Source organism: Seriola lalandi, unplaced genomic scaffold, assembly GCF_002814215.2.
Source record: "Seriola lalandi dorsalis isolate HSWRI2012SDOR001 ecotype SW California unplaced genomic scaffold, Sedor1 jcf7180002054357, whole genome shotgun sequence".
Taxonomy (NCBI): Eukaryota; Metazoa; Chordata; class Actinopteri; order Carangiformes; family Carangidae; genus Seriola; species Seriola lalandi.
In genome coordinates this window covers 758,028-777,428 of record NW_019524910.1, presented here as the reverse complement: position 1 = coordinate 777,428, position 19,401 = coordinate 758,028, and the positions used below count along the sequence as shown (strand labels likewise).

The 19,401-nt window shown below is 38.9% G+C and overlaps 1 protein-coding gene across 1 annotated transcript in view; it reads left to right on the top strand.

Moving 5' to 3' along the window:
• anks1b (ankyrin repeat and sterile alpha motif domain containing 1B) overlaps positions 1 to 19,401 on the top strand; it is a 207,286-nt gene that overhangs the window by 74,018 nt on the left and 113,867 nt on the right. Inside the window, exons 7-11 of the mRNA XM_087174490.1 lie at positions 2,364 to 2,421; positions 2,538 to 2,644; positions 6,267 to 6,389; positions 7,331 to 7,518; positions 11,855 to 11,986. Coding sequence (XP_087030616.1) covers positions 2,364 to 2,421; positions 2,538 to 2,644; positions 6,267 to 6,389; positions 7,331 to 7,518; positions 11,855 to 11,986 — 608 coding nt within the window. The remainder of the gene's footprint in view (positions 1 to 2,363; positions 2,422 to 2,537; positions 2,645 to 6,266; positions 6,390 to 7,330; positions 7,519 to 11,854; positions 11,987 to 19,401) is intronic.

Sequence of the window (19,401 nt, the reverse complement as noted above, 5' to 3'; positions counted from 1 at the left end):
CACCTAAAATTCAGTTTTTTAGTTAGTCTCATTGTTAAACTTAGTGTTTTCACTATCGGTTACATACATAATTTAGTCACAGTGTGCTGCCGACTCACTTTTTAGTGCCACAGCAATCCCTGGTCTCATTGTTGTAGTAAATTGTTGTTGTAGTAAATTCGAGTAAATTCCACACAGTGAGGTTTACAGTTTCTTAAATGTAGGAAATGAGAACAATGCTGTCAGATTTGTTCTCTGCACTTGTAGGTACCCTGAGTTTAGGTGTTTGAATCAGTATTGGGAGAGATCATCAAACCCGTCAAACGTGTATCAGATATCAAGTCTTACATTGGTGGTTGTATACACCTCCTACGGTATGAGTGCCGTGTTTTCACTGTATCCCATTTTTACTATGTTATATTTTTGTGTTATTTTGTTTTTGAGGCTAGTAGGTGGTGAACTTCACTGCTAAAATGTGAGAATCTGTCAAGTACTTAAACATGGTGTTGAATGCTTTGTCACTCAGGACAGGAGTGTCTACCATGAGGCAGGTTTAATGAAAACTAAGGGAACCTCTGAGTTTCCTGTTCCAGAAACAGAGATCACTCAAACTCTGTCAGGTACTGTGGTTACTTATTCTGTCAATCTAACCTAATCGCTGGCAGTTTTTCTTCAACAAGGAGACTGAGTTTCTCTCTGCTTCCTGCCGAGGCTGAGGATGCTCATTTCCTCAGTCATACAGTCGATACCAATCAGTACAATCAGCAAGATATGTTATCTGGTGTCAGCATGTAAAATCATGCAGGTATAGTTCAGGAGTTCAGTTAATGTTGACATCAAACATCAGATTGCCTCCTGCGATTTTTGCACACAAAAGTCTCAAGAGATTACTCAAAATTGAGCCAAAAACAGAAAACATCCAGTGAGAGGCAGTTCTGTGGACAGAGACGCCTTGTTGATGAGAGAGGTCAGAGGAATGACTCAGCCTAACTCAGATAACCACACTTTACAACAGCAGTGAGGAGAAAAGTGTTTCAGAATGTCAAAGCTTGAGGTGGATGGACCACGTTTGGTTCTACTCCTGTCAGCGAAGAACAGAAATCTGAGACTGCAGTGAACACAGGCTCACGAAAACTGGACAGTTTAAGGTTAGTTTTCAAAAATGTAGCCTGGTTCTGCAGATCATAGGGTGGGGATTTGTTGTCAAAGAGGTCCACACCTCTTTAATAATAAATTAAATGATCTTTTCTCATTTCTTAATTTTAGAAAAATAAAATAAAACATGTAGCTTGAGCTCTCCCTTTTTCTTCTTTTTGTTAACTCAATTTCACATCTTAACAGTCTCAACCATTTTTATAATAAACACTCACAACACATCTTCACAGCTGAACTTTCCTTGCTTATTTCTCCAACTATTTCTCATCTCGTTTCTTCCCTTTGTGTGAATCTCAATCACTGACTAGAGTAGCGATGAAGTCGTGACACTGTTGTTCTTTGATACCCCCATCAGTACTCACCCACTTTCCTTCAGCACTTCCTGTTTCCTGCAGGACTTCCTCTGCGTGGCCATACTCTTTTGGCCTTGATTTTATTAACTTCCTGGATCAACACTGGGCTGTGTTGGCCTGAACTTTACCCCATGAAACTTTGTGTGTATCTGTGGAGGGTGGGTTGTGGGGCTGTTGTAGGGATGCAGGATGGATAGTCTGCCTTTCATTGTCAATCATTGACTGTGCAGGAAACAGCTAAGGATGCTGAAATAAAAATCCAATGCCAAAAATATCTTTGTCATATTTTGGATTTAGTGGTGAGAACTGAAGAGAAGATCGATACCACACTCACATCTGTATGGTAAATACGAAGCTGGAGCCAGCAGACAGACAGACAAAATAAGCACATAACCCACCTATAAAATAGCAAATTGTTATTAGGCTGCAACATAACAAAAAGTGAAAAACTTTCTGATTGCACTGTATAGTGTGTAGTGGAAGAAAATCTTAGAATCAAGACAACTGACTTCCAAATTCTTATTTTATCTACCGAGTTTGTGTGATTTTGTTTTAATTTTTTGTTTTATTTGTGAATGTGTCTTGTGTGCGCCTGCACTTGAGTTTATATGGGAGCCTTGTGTTTGTCTGTCTCTGTGTTTGGTGCATTCTTGAATGTGTCACTGTCTGAGATTGCAATTTAGCATTGTTAAGTCAAAGTTTATGAAAAGCGTGTTCTTAATAAAGATTCTTCATGAATCGATAAAGTCATGTTCATCCTCCGGTGACTGCAACTCATTCATCTTTTGCAGTTTTGTCACTGAGTAGGTGTGTCAGCAGATCTTCATTATGTGTGTAGTTCAGTGTGTCTGTGATATAGTTGAATTTGGCTTTGAGCAAGTTTGAGTAGGTCTATCTTGTTCAACAACATGGGTGTTGTGATGTTAACTTTACCCTGTGTAAGTGTGTATCAATGCTCATACTGTATTTTATGTGTGTGTGTGTGTGTGTGTGTGTGTGTGTGTGTGTGTGTGTGTGTGTGTGTGTGTGTGTGTATATATATGTGTACATTTCAGGGATTGAGACCAATCTAAGAGATAGTCAAGGGAGAACAGCTCTGGAGATCTTGAGGGAACATCCTGCACCGAAATCCCAGCAGATCACTGCTCTTATCCAAGGTAAGACACACATACACTTCACTATGTGACTCGATCATTGATGATTGACTGTAGGTTACATTTCAGAGGGAATGTGATGAATCTTGGAGACAAGTTGACATATAAGCTGTACAAATGTGCATGGTTGGCTGTCTTCATTTTCAGATGTTTTTATCATGCAAATCTAGCACATGACATTGTGACTGTTGTTGCGAGCGGATGTTGCGAGCGGATCCAATTGAGAAATGTTGTTTTCCAGGAAGTTTATTTTCCAATAGGAAACAATGGAAGCTCTTGAATGTGTTTACTTGCGACAGCGGGAGAGTTCGTAGTTACACATCTCAAGCTCTGTAAATGTTGTTCCTGATACATACAATGCAGGGTTGTTTCAAATCGTCTGCCATTGTCTTACAGGCTCTGCTAGGTTTTGAATATTTTTATATATTTATTTTCCAGTAAAAACAGGGTGCTGGAGTGTTCAAAGTGTTAAATGTTCACAAATGCTTTGTGAATTAGTGTGTTTATAAAAGTTGCCAAAATCATCTTTGTTGGAAAAATGCCACTTTATCTTATAAATGGAAAATGTGGTTGTTAAACAAGGCTACAGCTGACAATTTTTATTACTGTTTAATTTGCTAATGTTTTTTTCTATCAATTGTTTTGTCTGTTTTATGTAAAAATAGTTAAAAATTGGCTCTGAGAAAAGATAATCAAGGTAATAAATGTACTATATATGACACAGAAAACCAACAAATTCACACATTTCAGAAGCTGAAATTAAAGTCTTTGGTAATTTTGAAGAATAAGTGCAATGATCATCATTAATCAAAATAGTTGCCAGTATAGTCACAATTTCATAATTGCACTTTTCTACACTGATACCCCTAATCAGTCTGTTTCAACCAATGAAAAATACGTATAATTTTAACATTTCATCGTTTTAATTTTCTTCACTCAGTCTTTCTCATCTTAGTTTTTTTACCTGCCATGTTTACTGCAGTGTGTTTTGTGGGTGACCAATGATTGTTAGTGTGAGTTGGCTGTGCAGTCCCTGGGGTCCCAAAGATTCTCCACATTGTACCTTTTAAAGACAGTGTTGTCCTGATGTGATTATCAGGCTCAGAATGAACGCTGTAATCTGTGGCTTAGAGGCCTTCACTATCTGTCCTTGTGTAATCTGTGGGTGTATGTAAGGCACATACTTACAGATGATTTAAAGAGCATGAGAGAAAGGCAGACGGAAATGGAGGGATGAGGAGAATATGTCAGAGCTAAAAAAAAAACAAAAAAAAAAACAAAACTGTGAATCTGTCTTAACAAGGAGGCAAAGACAGAAAGGGGAACATATACTGAATTCCAGGAATGTTACTGTGACGACCCAGCTCGTTAGGGGAAAGAGAAGCAACATAAGACCAGGTGTGTTTGGTAAAATAAAGTTATTTATTCACAAGGATCTTAGATAATTGACACAAACAAACAACTGTGAGGCAACTACAAGAAAAGCAGGTCTTGTGGATGCTATTCAGAATGAAGGAATAAATATAACCAAATAAAGATAAGTGCTACAAGTAGCTTTTCCTAAGGAAAACCTAAAATAGAAATAAAACACTTGTGAAAACCAAATAAGGGTTCCTAGTATCTCTTACTAAGGGAATTTTGAGTGTTCACAATTAGTGACTGAAACTATACCTGGCCCAGTTCCATGTGCCTCAATACTAGTTTCGCAGCAATTAACATCTACCAGTGTGAAAAATAACAAGAGGCATGTTGGCGAGCTGAGAATCCCAGCTGCATGACTGTCAAGCTGGCCAAGCTTTTGAAAACCAGTTGCATCCTCTGGATATGAGAGTCGGACCGGGTGCTGCTCCAATCAGGATCCTCGGCTCGTCAGACAGGAAGTGGGAAGCGGGTATGGGCAATGCCTCAACAGCTGGAACCAATCTCGTACAGGGGAAAACACATCATACACATCAAAACACTACAAGATGGGTTAGACACATGGGTTGGGTGTTGACTGTAACAGTTACAAATTAGTCACAGTTAGAAAATAACAGACATAAAGCTGATGTGAAACCAGGGAAAACACAGTGATGCAACACGCAAAGAAATTTTGTGTATTGTGTAATTTTGTGTAATTGGTGATTCCAGTTTCCCGTTTCATGTTTAGCGCTGAAATAATCTGGTATATTGTAGTCCAAAAACTGAGGTAAAACCATCTGTCTGCCCCCATGTCTCTGTAGAGTATATGATGGCTGCCAATGGAACTTAAAGCTTCATTTTAATTCTGCTGCTCAAATCCTGAGCAGTGCAATGAAATCTTGTGCCTTTTTCTGAAATAGAATATTTGAAAATATGCAGTTAACACTGCAATTTTGCAAGTAAAGGTGAAAAGAATCAGTGAAAACACCTTTACATGAGGTGATAGGAGATATCGGTGAGGAATAGCTTCCATCAAACCAGAGCTGGAGACTGAGATTTAGACTTCAGTATAAACAGGGGAATGAAAATGTGTGTGAGAAAGAGGAAGAAAAAAAGAGAGAGAGAGAGGGAGAAAAAGGACACAGCTGTGACTTGGTGAAAAGATCAGCTGCATGCCATTTCCTGTTGGAGAGGAGATGGAAAAGGACACACATACACACATGAAGAGCAAAAGACCTGTCATTTACTCAATTGTACCAGCTGAGGGGCTTTGTGGTTGCCACAGGCACCTCGTTATGAAAAGATTCTCATTTAATTTACAGCGCATGATTCATCCTTCTGTTCGAATTCATTAACAGTTCACTTTTTTACTGCCCAGCAGCAAGTGGTTATGTACCAAAGAGCTGTATAGTAGCTTAACTGTAATACTTAGACACCAAGCTGAATGTGTTCTGTTTATGAAGGATCTGCTGATGTATGAGTACAGAGGAATAAAACTGTCACTCTAATCATTCCTCTCTGACTCTGATACACATTCCCATACTCAGTATAATTGTATGCAAATGTGGTTGTGTATCATAATCACTGAGCTGAATACCAGGATTCATAGTAGTAGAAATACACACACACATACACTCACACACACACAGACTTTCCTGACATTAACAGGGTTCCTCGTTAGGACTGCAGGGAAGCTGTCACATGATTTCACTGTGTAAGCAGCGTGTTTGTGTGTTTTCAGCTCCTAATGCCTCACTTAAGCAAATTTATTAGCCAGTGTTGATGCCCCCAAACCTGAACCTGCTTTCTCTCTTCGTCGTCCTCTTCCTCCTTCCTCCTCCTCTCTTTTTCTTCCCACATAATTCTTCTGTTTTGCTTTTATGAACAGCAAAGTGCTCTATTAGTAGAGGCTGTGAAGTGAATTTGTGGTGCGATGAAAAGTGCGAGTTGAATGCAGCACAATCTGTTCACTATGTTGATGGCTGTGCTATTATATTGATCCAGTAAAATGCCTCTGAAATGCTTTTCCTCTCCTCCCCCTCGCCCACCGTCCTACTGCCATCATTTCCTCCAAACTTTTCTTCTGGCCTGTGGCTCTTTCTCCACTTTCTTCCTGGTTTCCCAACACATTTCCAATTCTTTGCCTGCTCTTTCTTGTCTTTCATCACATCTCATCCCCCACATTCTCATCCCATCCTACCCCCTTGTCTCCATGTTTCTGTAGAGTATATGATGGATGAGATGGAGAAGAGGAGTATCGTTGAGGAGCCTGTTCGCAAGTGTCCCATCCCAGCACCTCGAACCTCTGTCCCCTCGCCCTCTGCTTCTCCCTCCCTCAGACATAAGAGTGAGTACGCACACACACATACACAATGCAATCAAATGGCTTAACAATGCAATATAAGGTTTCTAAAGAGACATTTCTTCTGACCAGAAAGGTTTCAGTCGAACAGAAGGGACAGAAACTAGCAGCAGAGAGAAAAAACAACCTCTACAGGAGAAAATACATTTTGCATGAGGTTCAGAATATGCTTTAAAATATTCCTCAACATCTCTAAAAGAATCTGCATAAAAAATTCATTCACATAAGTAAAGGAAAACCCAGCAGGCCAGAGGATCTTTTTTTAAAGGAAAAAAAAAAAAACTATAGCTGTAAACCTGATATGAACAATTGTTTACATTTTTGCAATACGGGCAAACAATGCAATATAAATGCAGCCATGGAGAGCAGCTCCTTCAGTGGAGAAAAACATTACTGCTTTTCCAAACAGTCGTGCACTTTCCCTGTCCAGCGCTGCCACCTGTGTTATGAATGCAACATTGCAACAAGCTGAGCTCCAGCTGATCCGGTCTCCTCTCTCATCGACTGTCAGCAGATACCATAATTACCTTGATTACCTCGGAGACTCTTGGAAGGAGACGAGAGAAAGTGATTAGCACAGTTTGCTCCTCAGAATGTGCCTGAATGCGACTTTGAATGCATTAGCAATGCAGAAGAGAGATGGAGGAAGTGTTTTGCAGCCATTAGTTCTGTCTCTGCTTTTTGCCAAAGGTTGATTCTAGCATTAAATCAGGGAAACGGGATAGAGGAATCTAATATATTTTAATCTCCTTTGAACTGTACAGTCTGTCTTGTTGCTTAAGAATTCAAACAAATAAATGTCACAATATATAAGGAATGGGATATACATTTGTCTGTTATATAAGTTTATTTTATCACTTTTGTACCAGCAGTAATAGGAACTGGCTTTATACTGATGCTGCGATATATTACCCTTCTTCCCTCAGATGATGCTGTGACAAGTGAGCTGTCAAAACTGCTCCATGAGATTAAAAAGTGCCGGGACAGGGACTACTCCTTCGAGGAGCTCTGCCACACCATCTCCTCCCACTCCATGGACAGCTTTGGGAGCGGGCGGCTCTCTGACGAAGATCACCCTGATCGACCCAATGGCACCCTGACTCGAGTCAGCAAGGTACAGCACACAGTTATGACAGAGGACTTGTGCATGTGTTTGAAGTTTGGTCTGTTGGAGAAATGTGTTCAGGTGCTCCTCATTAAGACACACTTCTTAGTTGTTGTTGTTATTGGATGTTCAGTTACTTAAGCAGCTCTATGTTCACTTAATATTCCAACTCATCACTTCAGACAGTAGTTTGAAGTTTTGCCAAAATGGTTTAGTTAGTTGAGTAAGTGATTAACTCACAGAAAAAAATAATGAACACTAATTTTGATAATTAGTTCATTCCTGAGTCAGTAATCATTAATCAAAAAAAAAAAGCCAAACATTCACTGGTTCCAGCTTTTCAAATGTAAAGATTTGCTGCTTTATGTCTCAGTTTTATATCATTATACATTCAGTATCTTTGGGTTCCGGACGATTGGAGAAAACAATCTGAAGGTTCAAGGAAATTGTTATGCTGATACAATACCAGAAGCAGATTATCTAGAAAATGAGGTGTGCACTGTGAATTTCATCCAAAAACACAAAGGTTGCTGACCATGAATAGCAATGTCCCTGATCCTTGCCCAGCTGAAGACCTTTGTCAACACTATATTGTTGGCTGTGTACGGATTAAGATGCCCAGAAAATAATTGCAGTTTAAAAAGCAAAGAAGTCATTCTACATTACATTTATTGGCAAGTAATTCTAATATAGCTGCACAAAAATAAAGAAATACTTTGTAGACAAACACACAAATGATCTGTTTCTACTTCTACTACTGTTTGCCTAAAAGCCTTCATAAACTTATATATGTAGTTTGTTAGGCGTGTCATCACACTACAAAGGGTCCAAATGAGTTACAGTACTGTAGGCATGTGAGGGAATTTTCCTTGCTTTAATAGATGCTTGTACTTTGTCTATGTTGACAACAGAGGGCAGTATCAGATAGACTGATGCCACCAAGCTGGCTTGTACAATTCAGTATTCACTTGACATTACTGAAACACATCTGCTGCTGATGGTTGTTTGCATGGATATGCTGAGAATTGTAATTATTGTTTATTGTTTATTGTTCAAACAGCCTTTTACAGCCTGCAGACATGTTTTTTTTTTTTTCTTGACCTTGATTCTTCCAATTTGAAATATTGTTAGTGGTGTGTCGTTCACTTGTTCAAATACTCACTTTGTTTCTCTCCACTCCCTCAATCCCACATAGAGAGAGGGAAACTGATCAGACCGTAATTTTTTAAGTCCATTTTGTAGGAGATAGATGACTTTTATCAGTATTAGCTGACCAGAGAATCACAGCTGCAGTTTATTTCTAATAGCCAGCACAGCATGATGCCGAGGCTCTGGGCTTTTTAAAATCCACTGTGCAGGAAGTCAGATGCTCCACAGCACACAGAGGTCATCTATCACACTGACCTCCCACCTGAGCCTTTAGACCACACACATATTGAGAAGCATCTAAAGAAATGCGATTCACTGTGTCTGTGCTTCTTGCTTGCTTATTGTGGCATGTCTGTTTCTGTTTTTCTTTCCATTTCTCTCCTCCTCGCTCAACAACAGCAACACGCACTCACCACAGACCTTACAAATTCCTCACCGAACAATATTGTGAGACTGATCAATAGCTCATTATCTTTTCCATTTCTATAATAAGCTCAATATGAAAGCAGGCTGAGATATGCTTTGCATGTACATTGAGCATGCACACCTTTGCTCACTTAAAGTGTAATTATCTCAATCCATCTTGTGTCCCTCTCTCTCTCTCTATAAGTACCAATTTGTATTCCATTACTGACATTCACTGTGTCTGTGCATGTGACTGGAGCCATTAGCCTGTGATTCGATGTGTCTATTACACATGAATAAAACATGCAGGACAGGACATGCGCACACACAAACATGGACACATGCACTCACAGACACACATGAAGAATACAGCCTTCTCACAGTTACCTTGGTGTACCCACTGTGTGTAAACCAAGCAATAATGGAAATGCATGTTTGTGTGTGTGCGTGTCTTATATTCAGATGAGTACATACTATATGTGCACTCATGAGGGTTAGATCAGATGTGTTTCTGAATGCCAATGCAGCTGGTTTATTGCTCAATTGTTTAGTCTATGAAATCTCAGGAAATAGAGAAAAATACACATTACAATTTTCCATTGCACAAGGTCTTCAAATAGCTTGTTTTGTTCCAAACCCAGAGGAAATTTAATTTACAGCAATATATAAAAGAGGACGGAAAATATCATATTTGAAAATCTGGAATCAATGAATGTTTGCCAATTTTGCTTGTCAATTGATATTGTGGGAACTGACTTGGAAACATTCACTATTTGAACTTTGAAACTGTTAATGTCTCTGAAGCAGCATTTAGACTGAAAAACAAATTTACACATTCAGTTAAAATGTGTAGAACTTATTATTTTCAGTGAAATTGCATTAAATTAATTTTTTCCTTTTTTGAATATTAAAACATGAAACTAGAATTTTGTTAAGATTTACAACCTGCAGCAATGCTAGCAACTCTGTGATGCGGTAAATAGGTACTGCTTTGCTTTGAGCTACATGTTAACATTGGCATGGTAACATACTGAGGACTAGCAGGTAGTATTTCACAAATGTTTTCCTTAGCAATAGCATGCTAATATTTGCTAATTAGCACTAAATATGAACATGTTGATCTAATTATGGCAGTAGATAAAATCAATTTAACTCTTTTCAAGACATTTCAGATCAGATTTTTGGTTTCCTACATCAACTGAAATAAGCCAAATTGTTAACAAGCCTTCAAAATGCACACACAGACTTAAAAAACATATCTTAATGTAGTTAAGTAGAAGAAATTCCCAAAGTAGTAATTTATCCCTTCAAGGGTTTCCCATAGACAGCTAATGTAATATTGATCAGTTATGCAGGCCTCAGTACTAAATAATTAATGTAGTTTCTATTGAACAAAGGCTGATATCTGATTTTTACTGTAATGAGAGGACGTGTCAGTCTTTTGTTCATGCATACAGCGCAGTATGTGTATGTGAAGCCTGCAGTCTATTTTACATCTATCAATATTCCAGTGTTGTCGAGACCCCTTTGCAGTCTGGAACGATTGGTGACCTTTTGGTTTCAGCTTCATTTTGTGCCTCCATCTCCAGTCTTGCTGCCTCTCTTTTGCTCTTCCCATCTGTCCCTCCTTCCTCTGCAACATCTCTCAGCTTTGTTCCTTAGTTTTCCTCCTGCTTAAGCCTTTTCTTTGAGCATGTCCTCCTGTCTTTAACATGTCCTCCAAATTCCTTCCTTTCTTAATCCTTTCCCTCTTTACATCAGACCTCCCTCAGCTCCCTGGCAGCTCCCTTGCCACCGTGTCTCTGCTCCTCCTGCGGTGATATTGCTCTGTCTATGTAATCTGCTGTGACCTGTGTCCTCTGCTGCATCATATGGTTCACTGAGATATCAGGTGGGCTGTATCTGCCCTCTGACATTCATGGGACAGAGCTCATCCACACACCTGCCTCCTGGGAGCCAAAGTGCCCCAGGAAAGGACACAGTTTGCATGTGTGTGCGTTAAAGTTGTTTTGCTGTTTCTGCACCTTCCTTCTTTTGGGTTAACCCTTTTCTGTGTGGCCCAAAGCAGTAATGTGGAGGTTTTTCTAGTTGAATTAAATGATGGCCACGGGTCACGTCAGGAATTGTCTTAAAATTAAAAAAGAAAAGAAAAGAAAGAAAAACTCAAAAAAAGGGAGATTCATCCTGAAAATGAAATGTTTTTCTTTGCATTTGGAACAACTTAAGTATTAAATGAAACAATGGAAGATATTTATTTTTTTGTGTATATGATGCATCTTTTCGGCATCTTCTTTGGGCAAATGTATAGGCAAATAGTTGCTTACTTACACGTCCACCAGACATGAAACAACATTAGCATTAATTAATTTTTTTGGTCTGCACCAACTCCTGAAAAAAATTGCTAAATCCTTGGCTATGTCCACCTGCTCCTGTGGCTAACCTGCTCAGCAGGTAGTGTAAAATAGGTCATGCTACTGTAGATTTGGTCATAATTCTGTGTGGTAATAATTCATCACTACGAGCAACTTTCAAATTACATATAGTTATTTAATGCATTTTTAATGTAAAAAATATTTGATCTGTAAAAAGAACTTCACTTTGCCTTCTGTCCTTAAATCTCTCTTTCTCTAACTGTATACATAAATTTAGGATTCTCTTTTAAGCTCTTAATGAAAGCACAGATTAAGTTTATAAGGCACATGTATCCTCTGACCCTTCAACTCCTAACTGTTACTCGATTGCTTTGTTTGAGTTCTGGGAATTGACTTGTTTTCTGCATTTGAACACACAGCGGCCGACCCCGCCTCTTGCTCCAGCACTGGAGGAAGATGAGGCAGACAAGAGTTGTGGCCCCACTGGATTCTGGGAGGCCCTGACACCCTGCAATGGGTGCCGCAACCTGGGATTCTCAAGCCTCTCGCAGGTACATGCACACTCACACACATGCATACATGGATTCTGAATTAACTTATTGTAATTGGGCAAGGGTCACTTAAATTACAGAGATTATTTTCACTGCTAATTTGCATTATAACGTAGTTTCAGTATCCACATAATGGAACTTATATTACATCATATCACTTCATAAACAACATATAGCCCACAGTGAATTCAGTATTCAGACCCACTTTTCAGATTTTATTATGTTGCAGCCTTATGTTAAAATCGTTTAAATTCATTTTTCCCTCATCAAGCTACACTCAATACCTCACAATCACTTGAAATCTAGCTCAGGTGCCTCAGATTTCTCTTGATCATCTCTTAGATGTTTACACCTTGATTGGAGTCCATTTGTGGTAAATTCAATTGATTGCATATTAATTTAGGAAGGCACACACCTGTTTACATGCAGAGCTCAGACACTGTGTCTTTGCATCTGGGGTCGGCTACAAAAAATGTTCTGCTGTATTGAAGAGCACAGTGGCCTCTGACATAATTCCTAAATGGAAGAAGTTTGGAACAACCAGGCCACCCAGTCAGACGGAGCAATCGGGAGACTGGGCCGAAGGTTCACTCTCCAACAGGACAATGTCCCTAAGCACACAGAAAATACAACACCAGCTAGGGCCCTGACGTGAACCCAGTTGAACATCTATAGAGAGACCTGAAAATGCCTGTCCACCGACAGTCCTCATCTAACCCGACAGAGCTTGAGAGGATCTGCAGAGAGAAATGGCAGAAAATCCCCCAAATCCAGGTGTGCAAAGCTTGTTGTGTCATACCCAAGAAGACTCAAGGCTGTAATCGCTGCCAAAAGTGCTTCACCTAATTACTGAGTTAAGGGTCTGAATATTTGTGTCAATGTTTCAGTTTTTCCTTTTTAGTAAATTTACAAAACTTCTAAAATACTGTTTGGTCATTATGGGATATTGAGTGTAGACTGATGAGGAAAAAAATAATTAAAAGGATTTTAGCCTAAGGCTGCAACATAACAAAATGTGAAAAAATGAAGTGGTCTAAATACTTTAAGAATGCAAATTAAGTTTGTCACATGGTGTAGAGAGTAACGCAGCACACATACAGTATATGCACACACACTTATTCACTACAGTGAAATTACAGGCTAGTGATATTGCTATTGTTCTGAGTGAATACTTTCACTGGTTACCGTGGGAACGCAGTGAATGAGCCGTCACTAGAGAGACTGGCTCTCCTGGCCGCTCTGCATACTCTGAATCAGTTCAGTATCTGTCTCTTTCTTGCTCTCGCATTTGACTATTATCATATCACTTAGAGGACTAGCACCAACATTGATTGTTCTGTCAGAAAACTCATGTGATACTGTGATGCATGCACAAACTTTATTGAGAGCTGATATCTGGTATCTGATCTCTGATCTCAACAACAACAACATGTGAGCACACAGTATTCCTTACAGCACCGTACATCTGCAGCACAGACAGAGCATTTGACAGCTTCAATAGACAAGTTAATTACAATGGGTGTATGAGTGCAGGCTGTCTTCATGTTGATATGACTGTAGTTGTTACTTTGTCTACTGTATGCACATTATCCAATAATTACAAAGTATCATGTGCATCTACCAATTTAAAACCAGAGAAATAAATACAAATGTACAAATGAAACTAGTGTAGGAGACAATATTGATTACTCTACAGTATTACAAAGGTACAGAAAAATGACATTGACAAAAAGCTGTGGAAAAATGTATAGTCTCAAACATATTTATGAGCTTACTGCCTACAGGGGTAAATTGTACTTAAAAGGATAAAATCTACCTATTTTATGAACCTAAATTTAATTGAGGCTGCAACATGAGTGTCCCAAGCTCATTCTTTTCAGCTCCATTTATTTCCCTTCTTTGCCCAAATCAGGAAAATTGTGTTAGCTATGCTCATTCAGCCACCCACAGAAAGAAACCTAAGTCCTGTTACTCACTGCTTGTTTAGCAATGTGTATGTACACATTTTGTACATCTGTTGTTTTTCCTTTTACCATTTGAATCATAACTATTTCTGTAGTCTTTGTTAGTCATTATTATGTTTTTATTTTTATATATTTAAATTCTGTTCTTATTTAAATCAGTTAAGGCTGTCTGCTATTAAATAATATATTATTCTTATGGGCTTCTATTGGCCCAGTCCGATGTTACAAATCACTAATCTACACAGGAGATTGAAAGGCAATGGAATACTCCGTTCAAACATGACCACGTGTACTATTACAGTATGTGTATATTTTCTCCATCACCTCAAAGTTCAAATGAAATTCTTTTTTTATTAACCAAAAGGAAAAAAAACAAAACTAACTCTGTTTGGAATATAATATCTTGTCATGATCAGCTCTTTCTCCTGGGTACTCCAGACCTGCTGGACTAGGAATCCTCACCTGTTACATCTCACTGACAGATGTGTGACGTTTCCTGCTGGATGTTTAGCCAAAACTCTAGAAAAGCAAGCTTAATCCAAACTCTGTTCAACTTCCTAGTATCCCTACTCCATCTTTCCTTCTTCCTTCCTGCCCCCTCAGCCCTTCTAGCTGTGTATATATAAGTGTGGTTAAATGTGTGCAGATGAGTCTTTAGCGGTGAGATGCGTGTTGGCTCAAACAGCAGGACAGCTGACATTTACAACACAACAGACCCTCTGTCTTGTATACTGGCAGGCTGCCTGCCTGACTGGCACACTGCCTGGAGAGGTTTGCACCTGGATGAGTGTGTGTGTGTGTGCGTGTGTTTATTTGTGTGCACTAAGTTGTTGGTGCATAGAAAAAAGAACCTTTGTGTATATTAAATGTTTGAGTATGCCTGTAAGCTTGTTGGTATATACAGCATATTTGGTGGCAATAGCTTTGTGTGTTTCACTACAAATGTGTGTCTGAATTTGGCGTGTCATCTTGAGTTAGTGTGGGTGGGTTTGTGTGTGTGTGTGTGTGTGTGTGTGTGTGTGTGTGTGTGTGTGTGTGTTTTTATAGAAGATGATATGAGAAGGAAGGAACAGAATGGGGGAGGAAACAGAAATTGAGTTGTTATTGTATAATTAAGTTAGAACCATGCTAATTTGTCCTCTGTAATTGTGAATAAACAGAGTTAACATAAAGAGAGAAGCCTGTGCATCCTCTCTGAGGATGAATGGACCGAGTTTTTTGTTGCAAACATTTTTATGCTGCAGTTGTTACCTTCACGTCCATCTCATCCTTTCCTCTCATCATCCCACAAGAGATCTGTCAACCTATTCTTCTTCAGCTTGTTTTATATCACTCCTCTCTCTCATGTTCATCTCGCTCTCTGCCTCATTTTCTTTCACTTTATGTTTCTGCAGAAGAGTGTTAACCTTTGTATTGATTGTCTGAATGCTGAGTTTGTTCAGCTGTCACTCAAGTCTGTCAGTCAAAGAACTGGACTGACTAACAAGTCATAGAGAAAAGATTCTGCTACCAAAACCTTTAGATTTTCACCTTTAAGCAGCAGGTCAGACTGAGTTTTTTACTATAGTGTCCTGCATAAATACATATTTTTAACAAAAAGTTAGAATAAGTTTTGTTATTTCACTTGGATTTTCTGAACCTGTTTGTCTCAGTTGGAAAAATGTGAGAGAAGAAAATGTTCACCAGAATTTAAGGCTCCAGCATTATAATTAATGGGCTCTGATGATCGTTCTTCAAACATAGCTAGTTCAATAGTTAGATGGTTCTCTGCCGTCAATCAGATCTGATCAAACTACAACCACCCGGTCCTGATGAGGTAGCTCAGTTTTTGAATGTGAAATCGTATTAAATAATTTTTTTTATATAGCAACATTTTTATATTATTAACATTATTTGGGGTTGTGTTTGTGTCCAACTGGGGAATATAACTTCAATAATCCCCCCTTTTTAACTTTTAACTAACTGTTTGTCTGTTTGATGCTGATCAGGTAGCGCAAAGTGTTTTTTTTTTTGGTTTGTTTTTTTTTACAGTAAAATTGTAGGTTGTTAAATGAAAACAGTGAGCTAAAAGATGCTAAAAAGCCCAGTGAACTGCAGTATTGGGTGATAATTCACTGGCTTCACCACCAAGTGTGACCCCCTTTCACACACACATAGTGATTTGATCCTTTGTTAATATAAAAATATTGATTATAGCATCTTTAAGATTTGAAACCATGTCTGTGTGAGTGCACATGGCTGAGCAGGTGCTTGCACAAATTACTTGAATGCTATTATTAGTGACGTTATCGTGTGTCTGTGTGTAGACAGCACACATGATTGAGACTGTAGTTTGAATTACATAATGAAGAAAAACAGAAGTGGTGCACTTTGTTTAAAGCTAATGAATTTAGCATGTCACATGTTTATGTTTGTGTCTGTGTGTGTGTGTGTGTGCTCGTGCGTGCATGTGTGTGCATGCATACGGGCATACATACCTGTATTAGGAAGCTGAACCTATTGTGCATTTTCATTGCCAGCCACGGGTGTCCTCCCACCATTGCCATGTGACCACCAAGTGATGCTAAAGTGTTTGTGGAGGAGGTTTCCTCTAAGATGTTGACTTTAATAAAAGAAGTTTTTAAAGTCAAGGTTTCACTTGGTTGAAACCGTGAAAGTAAAATAGAGAGAACGAAAAAGGAGAAAGATAATGAACAAATGCAACAAAAAAAAAAAAAGATACAGATGACGAGGTTGGCAGGGTTGCCAGGCAACACAGAAATTCATGAGATGTAAGGCGTGGGATGTCCACCATTGACAAACTCAGTCACCATCAGCACAGGTGCGTCACAGCGCTGTGCACACACACACACACACACACACACACACACACACACACACATTTGCACACGTAAGCGTTTCCTGACTGAGCCTCCGAGCTTCTCTTCCTTTCAGCACCTTCTCTTCTTCCTTCCTGTTTCTTCTCCATCTTTCTCTTCCCCCACTCTCTCTCAGACTTAGCTATGACTTTTTTCTCCAGCTCTGTTTTCCTTTCCTTTCCTTTTTTTTTTTTTGGTGGCTGCTGACCTTTAATGTTCTCAGCCTCAGCAGTCTTAAGGTGTTCAGAGGGAGCAGGTCTGTGTCGTGCTGGCACAGGTTAAGATCAGAAACCCATGAGGGCTCTTGCAGATGTTAAGGAACATCAAAGGCAGGTGTTTCTGAGAGGGCAGGGATTTGGTGGAGAGCTTTATAAGCCTTTAAATGAGGAACTGAACGTGCTCTGTGGGACAATGGGTGGGGTTTTTGATTTTTTTACAGTGGGTTTCAGAAGTCTGAGACCTTTGGACCCATCTGTATATTAAACAGCTGAGTTTGATCACAAGTTTTCAAATTCTGTAACAACTTTGTTTTGTTTTATTTAAATAGTTCAATATTGTTGAGAGTTGTGCTGTAACAATGCCATGATATATTTAAAGGAATAGTTTAAATAGCTGTTTGTAGATAAGTTAAAAGAAACGGCTGTGGGCTGTAGCTTCAGACATTAAGGTGTCAGACTGTTTGATACAAAAACCATGCCTGTGCCGTAGGACAAGGAAATGTCAGTTTTTGTAAAGAAAACTGGCAAGTCAAGTTTTTCAGATAACAGCTGAGACTAGAGCCAAAATTATTATTTGATTATTTTTTTGATCAATGAAAAAATAAATAACAACTATTTGGATAATTGATTATTTCATTTCAGTCATTTTCAAGCAAAGATGCCAGACATTCACTGGTTTCAGCTTCTCATACTGTATGTGAAGATTCTACGCTTTTTCTTTGTCACATATTATCATAAATTGATTATCTGGGGGCTGAAGGTCGAGCTATTTCGGCTCTCGGAAAATAAGATTCTTTCTTTCTCTTTCTGATATTTTATCAACCAAACAAGAAAATAATCACCAGATATTTCAGATAACTGTTTGTTGCAGTCCTAGTTGAGTTGAACAAATATGTTTTTTAGGTTCATATATTGTGAATCAAGCATGTTTTTCTCTTTGTTTGTTTTATTAGCTTAAAATACAAAGTAAATTCCTTTTCTCTCTCTGCTCCTCGTCTCTCTGTGGGATGTGATGCAGCTCTGTGCTTGGAGTTAGTGCTGTAGATTCTGCACCTACAGACTGTCTACCTGTCTCACTACCTTAAACACATACACACACACACATGCTGCCCTTGTGTACATGCAGATATTCTGTGTTTGTGTAGTTTGACTTCCTGCTAGAGGTCAGATATCTCATTGTCCTTGAGGTAAACAGGAAAATGGAGACAAGATTGGAGAATGAGGAATAGGAACTACAATAAAGAGAAACCACTAACAAGAAAAAATGCATCCTATATTACTAGTACTATATTTCAATAGAGCAAGCCTACCTCTAGGGTTTGGGTGCCATTTAGCAAGGCATTCAATCCTACAATGCTTCAGAAAAGCCAATAGAATGGTTCTATGTGTGCAATTATTTTGTGCTTATGTGTGTCCAAACCAAGCTGCTGTTTCTCCTCCTCATTTTCCTTCTGGCAACACATTTATGGAAAGACAGATTTGAAAAAGCAGCTTATTGAAACAGGTTTTTGTCATCTTCAGTGATTTCTACACTTCTAACATAGTAATGAACTTCGTTGAAAGATACTGAGGTAACAGCACTTTGAAGTAATGTTACTGTAGAGTGAGCAATACATTTAATTTCATCTGTAGTTGAGATTATGAATAACTGAAACAGAGCAGGTAACTGTTAAAGCAGCTGAAAATGTTGGGACATTTTGGGATGAGAGGACAGTATGGTAAACATGAAGCTACAGGTCGACCTGTGGCCAAGTGTCATACCATGTGGGTGCAAATGGTCTGAGCAGGCGAGTCTCCAGTTCGACTCCCGACTGGCTGGACTCTTTGCTGCATATCATTCCCTTTCTCTCTATCCCATTTCCAGTCACTCTTTTCTGTCCTATCAAATAATAATAAAGGCATAAAATGGCCACACACAAAATGATAAGATATGAAGCTACATGGTGGTATCGATTTTCTCATCTTACTCTCAGCAAGAAAGTGAATAAATGTATTTAAAGACGGTACGTGGAGACCTCAGCAGGTATAAATGAAGAGACTGAAAGTCACAAGCAGTTTCTTGAATCACTAGACGTGTTTCTGAGCGGCAGTTTGATGCCACGGACCTGTGTTTAGTGGATTTCTTAAGAAGACTTTGTGACAGATAATTTGGGGTCTAATGTTCCACTTCGCTCTCCTCTTTGTGCCTCTTTTTTTGTTCACCTTCTCATTTTTCTTTCTTTTGAACATTATTTCTTTCCCTGGCTGTAGTGAACATTTACAGGTGACTTATAGTGTCTTTAGAGATGGGAGTTTAACCTCATAAGAGCAGTTTGAAATGTATGATTTTTATAAGGAAAGCCTGATGGGGTTTTGATGTTTTTAGAGTTGTTTTT